The sequence below is a fragment of the Agelaius phoeniceus genome, chromosome 10, assembly GCF_051311805.1.
Source record: "Agelaius phoeniceus isolate bAgePho1 chromosome 10, bAgePho1.hap1, whole genome shotgun sequence".
Taxonomy (NCBI): domain Eukaryota; kingdom Metazoa; phylum Chordata; class Aves; order Passeriformes; family Icteridae; genus Agelaius; species Agelaius phoeniceus.
Genome location: NC_135274.1, coordinates 5,427,339 through 5,442,029, shown reverse-complemented (window position 1 = coordinate 5,442,029; position 14,691 = coordinate 5,427,339). Strand labels below are relative to the sequence as shown.

Here is a 14,691-nt window from a genome sequence, read left to right as displayed (position 1 = left end):
AAAAAAAACCAAACAAACAGATTCCCAAACAGTACCCACAAACTGCAAGCAAGGCTATAATGAGGCACAAGACTTGCAGAGCACAGAACTACTTACCTATGACAACTCTGTCAGACAGAAGTGTTCAAGCAAGTGCTAATGTTAAAAAACACTGGATTTGAGACTATACAACTACTTACTCATAACAAAGAATCTAACAGCATGAGAGAAATAACATACACCTCTAACGAGGCAGGAAATTTAATGAGCTCTCTCCAAGGGAAAAACGCTGAGCTATTTTTTCAAGTTGAACACGTCCCTTAGGTTTGCTACCCATGCAGAGGCTGATGAGTCTCGGCCAGTGGAATGTGACACCGCACGATCAGCAGCCCCTCCACCATGCCAGCACCAGTGTCTGCTGCACACGGCTGTGTTATTACATTGCAGGGAACACACTCCAACAACGCTGGGGTTACACAGTACAAAACGTGAGAAACAGCCCTCTCGGGATCCGTAAGAAAACCGAAAATAATACTTTCTCATTCTTTTACTAAAGTTGATTAGTCCTATAGAACTAAAACCGTTCTTTACTGGCAAATGCAATTATCTCACTTGGCATCTGAGAAACTTAAATACTAACCTAACTAGTACTCTACGTCTGTGGCCTTTTCTTCTCTCTCCTTAAAACAGAGGATTTCCCTTGTAAAGAACCACATAGGTAAAAAAATCGAGGTATCTAACACGGTTCGTAATGGCCAGAACTTCCCAGCCCTATGTTCAAAGCAGCCACAACCCGATTTCCACCCGGACCCAAGGCGGAGAGAACAACAATCTTAAGAAATAGTAACATTAAAAGAAGTAGAAAAAGCCAGGATTGAGAGCCTGGGGCGAAGCCACCGACAGACACCTGTGCAGTGAGAACAGGGGCCCTGCTGCCGCTTCCAGACCCGGCCCTCGAGCACAGCCCACCCGGGGGCCCGGCCGCAGCACTGGGCCCTAGCTCGGCTCTCGCTGCTGCCCCGGCCGCCCCGGCCCGGGGACCCCCGTTCCCGCCGGCGGCACCCGCCCTGCCCCGGCCGCGCCGCTCCAGGGCCGCGGCCTAAAGATGGCGGAGGCGGCCGCGCTTCCCCGGCTGCTCCCCCGCCCCGCCCGACACTGAGCCGTACTCACCGCCCAGCCAGCCTCTCGTGCCGGGACTCCGCGCCCCACCGACACCTCGCCGCCCGCCTCGTCCTTCTGGCTCCGGCAAACTCCGCCGCCGCCGCCTCACGACCCGCGGCCGCCCGCCATCTTCCCTCCGCCTCCCCCGCCAGCAGCGCACGCGCCCCACGCCAGCGCGCACGCGCACTACGTCAGGGCGCGCGGGCGGGGGCGCCGCTCCTGAAGGGCCCCGGGCGGTAACGCGCGTGCGCACTTGGGGTGGGGCGGGGCGCGCGCCGCTTCCGCGAGCCGACCCGGCCGGCGCACCAATCACAGGGCGAGGGCGCGCAGAGCTGCGCGCATGCGCAGAGCGCCCGGCGGGGCCGTCTCGCGTGTGGCGGAGGCAGGGGGGGCGCCAAGGGTCCCTCAGAGCCGCCAGGCCGGGACCCGCCCGGGACCCGCCTCCGGACACTTCCGGGACCCCCGGGCCAGCCGGCTCCAGCTTGCCAAAGAGGCACTGCCGGCGGCCAGAGCGATCATTGCTTCCGGGCACGGCCGTGTTGTGCGCCGCTCCGTGATAGTTTTCTCACGCTCACCAAGGCCCAGGCGCTGCAAGACACTCCGCCTGGTGGGGCTCCCAGAAATACCTTTGGAGTTGCTGCCCAGGGAGGCGGTAGAGCCACCCTCTCTGGACGTGTTTAAGGAAAGATTGGCGGTGGCACTCGCTGCCATGGTGGCATAGTTGGCATGGTGGTGTTCGCTCAGAGGTTGGACTCGATCTCAGAGGTCTTTCAAACCTGATTGACTCCGTGATTCCATTCTCTGTCCCTGTTCCTGGGCTTCAAAACACCAACAAAACCTACTAATCTCAAGGCTCGTAATAATCTATTTGTGTTGGATAGTGCAAACTCGTGAGATCATTTACAGATCACTAGGTCTGTTACATTCCTCCTAAGGGTGCTTACAAAGGGTCATCAAGTAGTAACACGAGTGTAGATAGAGAGGTGCAGAATGGCTTTTCTCCCTGAATTAATTGTGATTAAGACTTAAGGGATCTCTGTGTTTAGATGAAAATGTCTTAAAGCTGCTTGAACAGAAACATTTTACAGAGCAAATCCAGTTCAGCGGGAGCAGCTTCTGGGAAGCATATGCTGTATCAAATGGGGACACTAAGCTTTAAAAAATAAAGATTTCTCACCTTGGTTTTTGGAGCCCACCTTGGAGCCCAAACAGTTGTCACACACCAGTACAGCCTCTCAGCACAGCAGCAACATTACACTTTTAGTAATATTTTATTTCTCTCCCTTTTGCAAGATCAGTGAGACTACTGCTTATTATCACAAATAATCTTAACACATCTGTCTGCCTCTTTCTCCCAACATTCTTTCCTGCAAAATTTTCCTTCTTTCAAGTGTGGTGGTAAAATTACAAGACTTGAAAGGGCTTGTTTAAGAAGTTTCTCCTATACAAAAGAACATTCCTTTCAGATAAAAGCTAACAATCTGTGAATCTCCCAGCAGCTGAGCTCAGGTAGCAGTGGGTGTGTGATCCCCACAGGCTGCACCAGGAGCCAGCCCTCCACTGTGCCCCATTATTTATGGTTCAGCTTCATCTCAGTATTAGGGCAGTTATAAGGAGTCCATCCCTCCAGGGGTGGATACCTGGCTGTGTTAACATCTAAATTATTATTATATTTCTTCACCTTTTTCTTTCTGTAGCAGGATACAGACTGGGTGTCTGCAATCACTCAGCACAGAACAGGGAGCAGAGAGGGAGATGCTGCCTCAATGCTTTCTCACTGTGATTGTAGTCACACCTCTGATATGTTCTAAACTGCACTGGGGTTATTACACTCTTGGGAGTCCCCAGATCTCCAGGATCTGCTCATTAAAAAGGTCCTCATTAACAAAATCATAATATGTACCTAATATTTATAAACCACACAACTTTAATTAAAAATATCTTTTAATTTACACTAAACAATAATAGAAAAATATTGAAGCTGTAAAAATTCACTGTCCCAATCAAACAATAAAACAAACAAAAACACCACAGATATTGATGCTGCTCATCACTGAACCTTCTGAGAACCAAGAACAAGTTTCTGCATCCTTTAGAAGTTCCTAAAAAACACAAAATCACATCCACATTTCTGCTAAAACCCAAAAACATTGAAAATTTACAGCCTGGGGAGAGAGATTAGGGAAGAAACAAATACTTGTGCCACGGGGAAAAGGCCTTTCAGGTTCTTTGCTCTCACAATTCAGGGGGTCCTTGCCAACATATACATGGAACAAACCAAAAGGACAATGCTGATCTCCAGTCTGAATGCACCTGTGGCAACACAGCACTGGAGCACCCTGCATCCACAGTACCCTTGCTCAGCTGGGAGCTGGACTGATCCAGAGGGCTGGCAAACAGCCCAGGTCCTCAGGATTTTGTGGCCAGATAAAGGGGCTGAGGGTTACCCTTAATACTGGAAGCTGCGTTTAGTCTGGATGTCATCGAGAATCTGTTGTAATTCTTCATCTTCAAACCGGCCCTCCAGGCTGCAAGGGAACAGCAGTAAGGAGACATTAAAGGTTTCAGAAATGATCTCTCTCCCTTGATTCATTTCAGTCAGAACTCTCTCCTGTCAGTCTCAACACACCATCACCCACTTGTGTAAGCACCAGGAACCACCTGGAACATCCCTGTAAGAAGAGTGCTCTAATCCCTATGCACTGCTTCTGTAAAGACAAAACTCCATTCTTCCCAGAACCCTCTGCTGAGTAATTTCAAAATGTGTTTTCAAAAAAGGCAAAGCAGGTGTAAGCAGACCTCTAAATGAAGTCCATGTAGCTGAATGTTCTTAAGCCAGTCCATTCTTGCTATGAAATCTTAACATAAAATCATGGAATGGTTTGGGTTGGAGGGGACCTTGAAGATCATTTCATTCCAACCCCGTGCCATGGACAGGGACACACTGCACTAGATCAGGTTGTTCAGAGCCCCATCCAGCCTGGCCTTGGGCACCTCCAGGGGCAGCCACAGCTTCTCTGGGCCCCCTGTGCCAGGGCCTCACCTCCCTCACAGGGATGAATTTCTCCCCAGTATCTAATTTCAGTCTACTCTCAGTTGAAGTCATTCCCTCGTCCTGTCACTACTCCTGTAAAAAGTCTCTTTCCATCTTTCTCGTAGGCTCTTTCCAGGCACTGGGAGCCCACAGCTAGGTCATCCCAAAGCCTTCCCTTTTACATAATGGCAAATAAGGAAGAAATTGTAATGCAGATGAATGTTTCATTCCTTTCTCTATCTCAGGCCATGAGGTAACCAATCAAGACATGAAGAAGCTACTGCTCCTCCTACATTATCCACAAAACACTTCATTTGCTCCAATGGAAAAAACTTCAAGGAACTCAAACACAGCCAGCTAAAAACCCAAATTTAAGAGGTTTACACCTGATCCAGTAAAAGCTCTCAGAAGTGCATAAGGGTCATGCACAAAGTGTGTTGCTGTCAGATCAGTGGGTAGAGGAAAAAAGACCAAAACCAAATATTTTTCCAGCAAGGGAGTTGGATTGAAGAGAGGGTACCAGGGCATGGCTGGCCTTAGGTCACAGGGAAGTGACAGCAGCCTTTGTACAATGTCTAAGTGCTTACCTAGGAATCAGAGCTTTTGCTTCCTCGGCTGTCTCAGGACACAAGTTAGCCAAACATGCCAGTTCAAACTTATGGAGCTTCTTCTGCAGCAGTAAGCTGTAAGGGAACACAACAATTTGATGGAATTACAAGACAGAAATATGGCTTAAACTGAAGCAAATGTTTATCCATTTATTTAGCAAATATTTTAACCAGTTGCACACTGGTTTTGGCACTGAAGTAATTTTTTTCAGGAGAAAAGACTCATTATATAAATGCATAGAGGAAAAAATAAAATCCTATCTGCTAACTCCACTTCCCCTGAAATATTCTGCAAAGTCTAGAAAATCCTCCTGTTTAATGCAATCAGCTGTCAGTGAAATACTGAAAACAAAGCACTTCAGAAGGCTTGACCTGGACAAAGCATAACCCTCCATCAAGAACTTCTTGCCTCGTTAGGAAGACAAAAGACTCAATTAAAGAACAAATCACTCAACACCACTAAGATGTACTTTTGTTAAAATGCGGGTGTTAGAATGGGAGGTGCTGCTGCCTATTTCTTGTCCCCAACAAACCTCTCCTGTCAAAAAGCAAGTTGAGTTAACATTCAGGCAACACAGACAAACCTCCACTCAACACCCACTGCAACCGGCTCAGCAACAGAAGCAAGAAAGGCTCTTTTGCAAGGTTTTATTCCAGCAGGGTAACACAGTAGCTGAAGGGAAACCCGGCTAGAAAGAGAGTGAATCAAGTGGAGCAGGCAGCCTAAGAAGGGGCAGGGGCAGGAGGCAGAGCTAAGGGCTGGGCTCCAGGGAAAGAGGGGTGGCCAGAGGGATGCCAAGCCAGTGAGGGGACAGGGGAAGGAGAAACCAGAGGAAGTTGTGACACAAAGGTCCATTTGGGAATCTGTTTTTTCCCCCAGGAAGGCTAACTCTATGGTAAGTAGTTACTGATGTTTCCAGGGCTGGGGACTTGGGATTCACCAAGGGGAGAGAGTTCAGGGGATACTATGTGTGAAAAACGCCAATCCCTTGGTTTTAAAATTTTAATAGTAATAAAATGGTTATAAAAATAGTAATATAATTACAGTAATAATAATTTGGACAATTTGGATTAGGACAATATGAGACAACAGAAACAAAGAGTTACTGTGTCCGGCTACCTTTTTCTGGGCAGCACAAGCCTGAAAAAGGACCCACGTTAACAGAGGATTAACCCTTAAAAGCAACAGCCTGTTGCATATTCATACACCTCATACATGATGCATAAATTCCATTCAAGTACAGGATTCTGTCTGGGCAGTGTCAAAATGAATGACACTTCTTCCTCTGAATCCTAACGGCACCTTCGAGGCAGGGGGAAGAAGTTCCTTTCTTCTGATAAGAGGGCAATAAATTCTTTTTCTCTGAAAGATTGAGGTGTCCTGTGGCTGCTATCTCACTGCGAGTCCTTTCTTTAAAAAAAGTATCCTACATAGCATAATTTGTATTTTAACTTTTTTTTTTAATAACCCAAAACTATATTTAACACACTACTTAAGAGAATTAACACAGCATTGCTTTCTAACACAACACACCTAATATTCATTTTAACATTTGCCAAAAGCCAATCATAAAATATTCATTTTTCACACCACTTGTTTAAAAGTCACACACTTTTAAACAAGTAGTGTTTTTTTTTAAAACACGAAGTTACACATTTTTTGTACAGCAGGATGGCTGTGAGGGGTGCAGCTCTGTGGATCCAGTTGCAGGGTGTTTGTTACAGACGCCCCCGCTCACCTGCGCACGCTGGCGATGGTCTCGCGGTTCTTGAAGCGGCTGAAGCGCGCTGTGTAGTTCAGGGTTTTCATGAACACTTCCGACAGCTCCTGCTCGTCCTCGGCGCTCTCGTTCTGCTGCTTGCGGTGCTCCAGCAGCATGTGCACCTCGGAATTCAGCAGCGTTTCCGCAGTTTCGAATTCTGCAGGATGAATGAGGGAATGCCAGCATGGAAAAAAAGGGGTTTGAGAAGGGGGAATGCACAAGTTTTTAGTGTAGTTTAGATCTGGGTAATAAAGAAGTGAAAATGTTTTTCACGGCAGTTGTGTGAGCCCTCTCATCAATGACTGGGCAGCATTTCATACTGAAAATGCTGATAAAAATTACACTCTGAGTGACAGTCCAAGGTGTTTGTTTTTTTTGACCATATATTTTACACTTGCAGCCCTAACATGCAGATTTGTTCATATTTGTGCAGTATGTTTTCTTCACCCATTTTGGCAGAAGTAATGCATGACTTGATACAGAAAAAAATATCTAGAACCCTAAAATTCCACAGAATTCAGAAGTGATGCCACAGTTTTCAGAAGTCTCTGAGCTCTTGAAGTAAATATGAACACTGTTGAATGTTTTTAAAAAGGCTTCATTTACTTGAAAAGTTAATTGACCTACTGAAATTTTATAATCAGAAAAAAAATTTAACCAATCTTAAAAATTCTCCCCCCCTTTAGCCAACTTTGAATTCATTCATCATCACCATAAAAACTGTATGTGTTCCATTAACAAGGATATCTGTCAACATCACAGTATGAGCTGTTCAAAGCAACAGGCTCAGAAGCTGCACCCCAGGGTGCCTGACAGCACTGTTTTATACAACCAGATAGAGGGACTGCTAGAAAGGGGCTGGCAACTCTTATTTTACATTGAGCAGTAAATCAGCTTGGGCTAAACATGAGGTTTTAGCATTAAAAAAACCTGAAAAATAGTCTTTCAGAACTTCCTTATTGTTCATAACTCAACAATGCAGCAATGCAGCAATGCACCATGGTGTCTATTTTTCCCCCCCTCCTTTTTTTTACAGTGCCTGTGAAGTGTAAATACATTTCTAGAATTTATACTGAATTAATTTTCTGAAAAAAAAACCAAAAAACCAAAAAAACAAACCACAGACAACTAACATCCATGGTTACCAACTCTGGATCTGGACAGCTGATTTCCTAACTGCAGCAGTATTCACAAATTTCCAGAACAGCTTAGGTTGGAAGGGACCTTAAAGCCCTCCCAGTTCCACCCCTGCCATGGCAGGGACACCTTCCACTGTCCCAGGCTGCTGCAAGCCCTGTCCAGCCTGGCCTTGGACACTGCCAGGGATCCAGGGGCAGCCACAGCTGCTCTGGGCACCCTGTGCCAGGGCCTCAGCACCCTCACAGGGAAGAGCTCCTGTGTCAAACATCACTGAAAAAGCTTATATAAAAAACCAATAACCTTTTCACTATAACCTGACAGGACTTTTTTTTTTTTTTTTTAATACCCAACACACACCTAGCGGCCCACCTAAGAACCGCTATATCCTAAAAATCATGAGATCCTTAAATATATACAAATAATTTATTATCCTGATTTTTAACACTCGCGGCTTAGTAGCTGCTGGAGGGGCGTTGAGCAGCGCTCCGGCCCAAGGAGCCGCTCGGCGAGGCCCGCACCCTCACAGGCGGCCGCACTGGCCTCCAACCACCACCCGAGCCCCGAGCCCGGGCTTCTCGCCGCCCTCGCTCGCACCTTTGGGGAAGACGAGCTGCGAGGCGTCCTCCTCCACGTCTGCCGTCCGCGGGTCGCTGCCGCCCGCCGCCATCACCGGAAAGCCACGGCGGAAAGGGCGGCCCCGCCTCACGGGAGGGCGGGCGGCTCTCTGGACTGGCGGGGGGGAATGGTTCTGCCCGGGTGAGGGCTGAGAGCTCTGCCCGGGTGAGGGGCGGGAGCGGCTCTGGCCGAGCGACGGATGAGGGCACTGCCCCGGGTGAGGGCTGAGGGCTTTGCCCCGGGTGAGGGGCGGGAGAGGGTCTGACCGAGCGAGGGATGAGGGCACTGCCCGGGTGAGGGGCAGGAACGGCTCTGCCCGGGTGAGGGCTGAGGGCACTGCCCCGGGTGAGGGGCAGGAACGGCTCTGCCCGGGTGAGGGCTGAAGGCACTGCCCGGGTGAGGGGCAGGAATGGCTCTGCCCAGGTGAGGGCTGAGGGCTTTGCCCCGGGTGAGGTGCTGAGGGCTCTGCCCACCATGAGGGCTGGGGTTACTGCCCCGGTGAGGGACAGAAACGGCTCTGCCCGGGTGAGGGCTGACGGCTCTGCCCTGGGTGAGGCGCTGAGGGCTCTGCCCACCATGAGGGCTGGGGTTACTGCCCCGGTGAGGGACAGAAACGGCTCTGCCCGGGTGAGGGCTGAGGGCTCTGCCCCGGTGAGGGCTGAGGGCACGGCTTTCCGAAGGGCAGGGCCCGGTTCTACCCTGGGCGCTGCTGGGGATAAAAGAGCTCGGTTGCCGCTGTGGGGCACTGCGGGGAAACAGCGGGAGCAGGGAGGTTGAGTGCTCTCCCAACAGAACAGCTCTCAGAAGTGTGTTTGAGCTCGCTTGGTAATTAGCTGCTTTTAGAGAGAAAGCAGCGGGATGCTGAACGTGTTATGTATGAGCAGAGGGCAAATAGCTGTGACAGACCAAGACTCTGCAAGTCCCTAACAGGAGGGTGTTGCCAGGTGTGGGTCGGCCTCTTCTCACAAGCGACAGGACGAGAGGACACGGTATTAAGATGGGCCAGGGGAGGCTTAGGCTGAATATCACGAAGAATTTCTTCACTGAAAGGGTGGTTGGACATTGGAGTGCGCTGCCCAGGGAGGTGCTGGGGTCACTGTTCCTGGAAGTATTTAAGGGAAGATTGGAGGTGGCCCTTAGTGCCATGGTCTGGTTGACATGGTGGTGTTCGCTTAAGGGTTGGACTCGATGATCTCAGAAGTCTTTTCCAAAATAATCGATTCTGTGATCTTGAGCCCAAAGTCTTACCAGCCATGAACCAGGGCCCGAGAGCAGGAGTGTGGGGACTGAGGGAAAAAGCTCTTGTCCTTCACATGAGCAAACTCTTCTGCTCTGTCCTTTAGAAGTTACCAAAGAGCTCAAAGCTGCACTGGTGCTCCTCACCAGACTGCACAGCAGCATCCATCTGCCCAGGAGCACCTGAGGACACCGAGGCATCAGAAAGCATCTTCATTCACAGCAGTGGATCAGGAGCTCCATTTCACTACCAGAACATCCTCCAGCTGGACAGCAAACCCTAACCTTAGGAAAACCTTGACTGTGCCAGAATTTCTGTCTATCTCACTGTGATTAATAGACCTTGGACTGTAAGGAGGGAATATTGATATCATAAATAACACACTTCATAAGGAAGGTCAATTTTCAGACTATCCAGAAGCAATCTACAAACCCCTAAAAGTCGTAGGCAGGCTGAAAATTAAGATAATTTTCCCATCACTGCCAGCAAAAAAACTTATGGAGCAGTGTTTTTCCTAGGGAGCTCACATGTAAGTGCCTAACCTAAGACTCTTAAAGTAATCATCTTATCAGCCCTTACTATGTCATCCTGTGCCCTAAAGAAAGACAAAAATAGACTGTTGAAGGATTTATGATGAAAACACTCCTGTTCTCATAAACTTGTATCTGAGCCTAGGTGAATGGTTTCCTGCATGCTGGGAAAAAGAATGAATTAAAAATAAATTAGAAGAATATGAAGAGATCAAATAATAGATTATTAATATTTGTTATCTGTATAATGAGCATGGCAGAGAAGCTGATTGGAAAGTAATTTGCTAAGTGATACAAGCAGAAAGACATTCAGGAAGATGGAATGGAAATATCTTGGGGAACATCTGGCAAATTAAACAATTTCAATTAGGCTTACGAGAAAAGAAGGAAATCCATGCCAGATTGAGGAGAGAAGCATTTAAAATCAGTTGGAATCCTGATGGCTTCTCAACCTGTCAACTCAGAACATTGTGATTCTCAGAGCAGCAGGTAACTCACAGAAGTTTGGGTTGTTAATTTCCCTTTTTGTTTTTCCCCAAGGATCCATTCTACTTAAGTATACAAAGCTAAGATTTTACAGGTACAGTTAAAGAGGCTATCATGAAAGATTAAGTTTATTGTCACTGGTTTGTTTGGTTAAGGTCTCAAGAGCAAAATAAAAATGTTCCTGAATGGAAGCTGCTTCCCCCCACTTTTTTTCTTTGTAAAAGAATTTTAAAAATAAACTTACAAAGCCCACAGTAAATATTGTTCAGCTGCTGCAACAAACCAAATGTAGCAGAGTACCTGACTTTTTGTTATTTTTAAAATGCACTGGCTTCTTCCTCACTAATAGTGATTGGTTTGGCATTTATCAACAAAATATGCATAGAAAAGCAAGGTGAGCTTGATTAAAATAGTCACTGACTAAAGGAACTTTCAGGCAGCTTTACTGGTGACATCCTAATACAAACCTATTGAAAAAAAAAAGAATACTTGGCCAAATATAATTAATCATGAACAAAGTCTCTAATATTCCATATTCCAGGGCAAAAAGCTTTGATTCTTGCTGGAGACAGGGTATTGAGGAGCAGATTGTTACACAGACCTCTCATGGTAATTCCTGTGTAGCCACAGTGTAAACACAGATCCTGGAACAACTCATTGCACCTACACAGACCTTACAAAGTGCTCAGCCAAGTATGTCCCTGTAATAAAATGTGGAAATAACTAACAACAAGGATGTCCTGTTACCAGCAAAAACCTATTGTGTAATATGCTTTCCTTCTAATTCAGCAGCAGAAGCACTGTGATTTTCCTAGGAGTTTTTTAAGCTTTCTAGCAGTAATGATGTCTTTCCTGTGGAGTGCCAGGGTGATAGGAGTAGATCCTTGTGGAGATAACCACCCCCTGATCCCTGTGGAGATAACCACTCCCTGATCCCTGTGGAGATAACCACCCCCAATTCTTGTGGAGATAACCACCCCCTGATCTGATCCCTGTGGAGATAACCACCCCCTGATCCCTGTGGAGATAACCACCCCCTGATCCGATCCCTGTGGAGATAACCACCCCCTGATCCCTGTGGAGATAACCACCCCTGATCCCTGTGGAGATAACCACCCCCAATCCTTGTGGAGATAACCACCCCCTGATCCCTGTGGAGATAACCACCCCCTGATCCTTGTGGAGATAACCACCCCCAATCCCTGTGGAGATAACCACCCCCTGATCCTTGTGGAGATAACCACCCCCTGATCCGATCCTTGTGGAGATGATCATCCCCTGATCCCTGTGGAGATAACCACCCCCAATCCTTGTGGAGATAACCACCCCCTGATCCCTGTGGAGATAACCACCCCCTGATCTGATCCTTGTGGAGATAACCACCCCCAATCCTTGTGGAGATAACCACCCCCTGATCCTTGTGGAGATAACCACCCCTGATCCCTGTGGAGATAACCACCCCCTGATCCGATCCTTGTGGAGATGATCATCCCCTGATCCCTGTGGAGATAACCACCCCCTGATCCCTGTGGAGATAACCACCCCCTGATCCTTGTGGAGATAACCACCCCTGATCCTTGTGGAGATAACCACCCCCTGATCCTTGTGGAGATAACCACCCCCTGATCCCTGTGGAGATAACCACCCCCTGATCCGATCCTTGTGGAGATGACCATCCCCTGATCTGATCCCTGTGGAGATAACCACCCCCTGATCTGATCCCTGTGGAGATGACCATCCCCTGATCCCTGTGGAGATAACCACCCTCAATCCTTGTGGAGATAACCACCCCCTGATCCTTGTGGAGATAACCATCCCCTGATCCCTGTGGAGATAACCACCCCCTGATCCCTGTGGAGATAACCACCCCCTGATCCCTGTGGAGATAACCACCCCTTGATCCTTTGGAGATAACCACCCCCTGATCCCTGTGGAGATAACCACCTCCTGATCCCTGTGGAGATAACCACCCCCTGATCCCTGTGGAGATAACCACCCCCTGATTGCTGTGGAGATAACCACCCCTGATTGCTGTGGAGATAACCACCTCCTGATCCCTGTGGAGATAACCACCCCCTGATCTGATCCCTGTTGAGATAACCACCCCCTGATCTGATCCCTGTGGAGATAACCACCTCCTGATCCCTGTGGAGATAACCACCCCCTGATCCAATCCCTGTGGAGATAACCACCCCCAATCCTTGTGGAGATAACCACCCCCTGAGAGCACCATGCGCCACAGTAGCCAGCATTGCACAGACAGGTGTGATTTTCATCTGTGCATTTAAAGTATAACTCTTCAGGTTTAGGTCTTCACACCATTTTACCTTTGTTTTACTCCACTTAAAATTTTATATCCAAAACTATAATGAACAAATTTGTATGAGCAAAGTAAAGTTATATTAATATCCAGTAATAAAGTCATAGTAAGACTCTGAATGCAAAACTACATGATCTGTTAAGTTTTTAAATACATGTATGGCATTATCAACTGGTTGTATAATACATAATTTATGCCAGAATTAATCTGACTCTAAGAGCAGTCTAGCTCACCATAGAAAAAATATGGTTCAATAATTTCAATAGTGTTCAATTTGTAGAATTGTATACTTTAAAGAACATGGAACAATACTCTTCTGTGCTTGCTGTGTTTTGAGAGTGATCATCAAACATATTCACAGATTGCAGCAAAACCATCTCAGGAACTTCCCTATCCCACTGCTCTATGTGCTGTCAGTGTACATGTTAGTTTACTGAGTTGTATAGGTAAGTGTTCTGATTTTCATTTTTATCTTCAAGATAAAAATGGCATTTCTCCATCACATATAAAATAAATTTCTTTTTTGTGTTAAAAAAATGCTAGTATTTTTCCTTTGAAGTACCCTCTAGAAGTTTCTGCTAATCTTTCTGTAATTTGGTTTGATGCTAAATGACTAATTCATTCTGTTTCTTATTTCAAACAGAAGTAACAACAGAAGAATCTGTTTCCAGGAGAATTATCCTGGTTTATATTTAGCCTGGATTGACCTATTTCAGTGTGCAGTCACATGCACACCCTTCTACCTGGCCTCATCCTCCCTGTGAGCTGCTGAGTGTTCCTGTGGTCACAGAATGCAATGTGCATGGAAGAACCTCTGATGAAAGACAGCAGGCAAAGATTTTATGTCTGATTCAATAGGAAAGAAAAAAAAAATCAAGTAGGAAAAGCATATGACACTAAAATACACAAATTAAGCCACTGTATTCCTGCCAACAAAGCTGAGAGAACACACTTGTGGGTAACTTCAGAATTCACAAAGAAATGCAGCTGGAATTCACCTGGAAATCACATTAGTCACAGCACCCAGCTCACATTGCCTAAGGGATTGGCTTTCTGGCCTTCCTAGTACCAGGGGTTTTTGCTCTGTAGCAGTTCTGTGATATATGAGATTCTCGGACATATTTAAGTCAAAACTACCCTCCCCCTTGGTTTGGTTGGGGTTTTTTTAGGGTTTTATGACTGTTTATTGACATCCAGGGCTGCTGTTCCCAAGAGCCACAGGCAGAAAATGTAGCATCTCTAACTATAGAGCTCCCATAGATAAAAAGTTAACAATTATCTGAAAATGTATGGAAAAAACATGTAAGAGATCCATTTCAAATTGTAGAATTGTAAAATTAAAATTCTACAATTCAGTTAATTCTGTCTCAAAGCAAACATTAAATTAGTAAGGATCTAGAAAGATGGGTGTTTCATTCCTCTGAAATTAGGTTTTTATATCACCTGAAGACTACAGCCCTAAAGTGTAGACAATTTGTTCTCAGTTCATTTTAGAAGACAAAACCCCAAAAGAACAAATTTGAGTTTCAGAAAGATTTACTGTACTCCGTAAGTATGTGCTTTATACATTTCACCATCATGACAACTGATAGTTATTGTCAAGCAAACATTATTTCAGGATACAGAGACACTGCTATGTCATTATTAACAAAATATATTTAATATTTGGTTTCAATTTTCCTACTATTTTCCCTTGCTTTCTTGTAGTGAGCCTGTTTGATTATTGGTTTGATTATTGGTCAATAATTATTAATTATTGATTACAGCTGTTTCCAGACAGCTGTCACCCCACTCTGGCAACCTCCCTGGTTTTGAATC

At 46.4% G+C, this 14,691-nt stretch overlaps 2 protein-coding genes and 2 long non-coding RNA genes across 7 annotated transcripts in view; 2 read left to right on the top strand and 2 right to left on the bottom strand.

Moving 5' to 3' along the window:
• The window catches only part of WDR33 (WD repeat domain 33), a 72,636-nt gene extending 71,330 nt beyond the window's left edge, over nt 1–1,306 (bottom strand). For all 3 annotated transcript variants that reach the window (XM_077183666.1, XM_077183665.1, XM_077183664.1), the window contains exon 1: nt 1,150–1,306. The gene's annotated coding sequence lies outside the window, so the exon portion shown is untranslated. The remainder of the gene's footprint in view (nt 1–1,149) is intronic.
• A 1,760-nt stretch (nt 1,307–3,066) lies between these two features.
• Nucleotides 3,067–8,437, bottom strand: POLR2D (RNA polymerase II subunit D). 2 transcript variants are annotated; one of them, XM_077183669.1, is made up of 5 exons: nt 8,280–8,421; nt 6,522–6,702; nt 4,762–4,857; nt 3,588–3,668; nt 3,067–3,242 (listed from the first exon to the last, which is right to left on the bottom strand). In XM_077183669.1, the coding sequence occupies exons 1-4, from the start codon at nt 8,350–8,352 to the stop codon at nt 3,590–3,592; spliced, it is 429 nt and encodes a 142-aa protein (XP_077039784.1). In that variant the 5' UTR covers nt 8,353–8,421; the 3' UTR covers nt 3,067–3,242; nt 3,588–3,589. The 2 variants fall into 2 exon arrangements, with proteins under 2 accessions (XP_077039784.1, XP_077039785.1); XM_077183670.1 differs by having other exon boundaries at nt 3,067–3,668; nt 8,280–8,437.
• A 429-nt stretch (nt 8,438–8,866) lies between these two features.
• On the top strand, nt 8,867–10,744 carry LOC129124654 (uncharacterized). Its single transcript, XR_008534855.2, has 2 exons — nt 8,867–9,289; nt 9,644–10,744. It is a non-coding gene; the product is annotated as an uncharacterized LOC129124654 (long non-coding RNA).
• Nucleotides 10,745–12,763: 2,019 nt separating this feature from the next.
• Nucleotides 12,764–14,233, top strand: LOC129124653 (uncharacterized). The gene is made up of 2 exons (XR_008534854.2): nt 12,764–13,319; nt 13,517–14,233. It is a non-coding gene; the product is annotated as an uncharacterized LOC129124653 (long non-coding RNA).
• The last annotated feature ends 458 nt before the right edge of the window (nt 14,234–14,691 follow it).

Excerpts from the sequence above, each read along its gene's own strand:
- POLR2D (XM_077183670.1), bottom strand. The coding sequence starts at position 8,352 with ATGGCGGCGGGCGGCAGCGACCCGCGGACGGCAGACGTGGAGGAGGAC. Across the intron at positions 6,703-8,279 it reads GCAGCTCGTCTTCCCCAAAG|AATTCGAAACTGCGGAAACG; the intron begins GTGCGAGCGAGG and ends TTCATCCTGCAG. Across the intron at positions 3,669-4,761 it reads GCAAAAGCTCTGATTCCTAG|CCTGGAGGGCCGGTTTGAAG; the intron begins GTAAGCACTTAG and ends GTTCCCTTGCAG.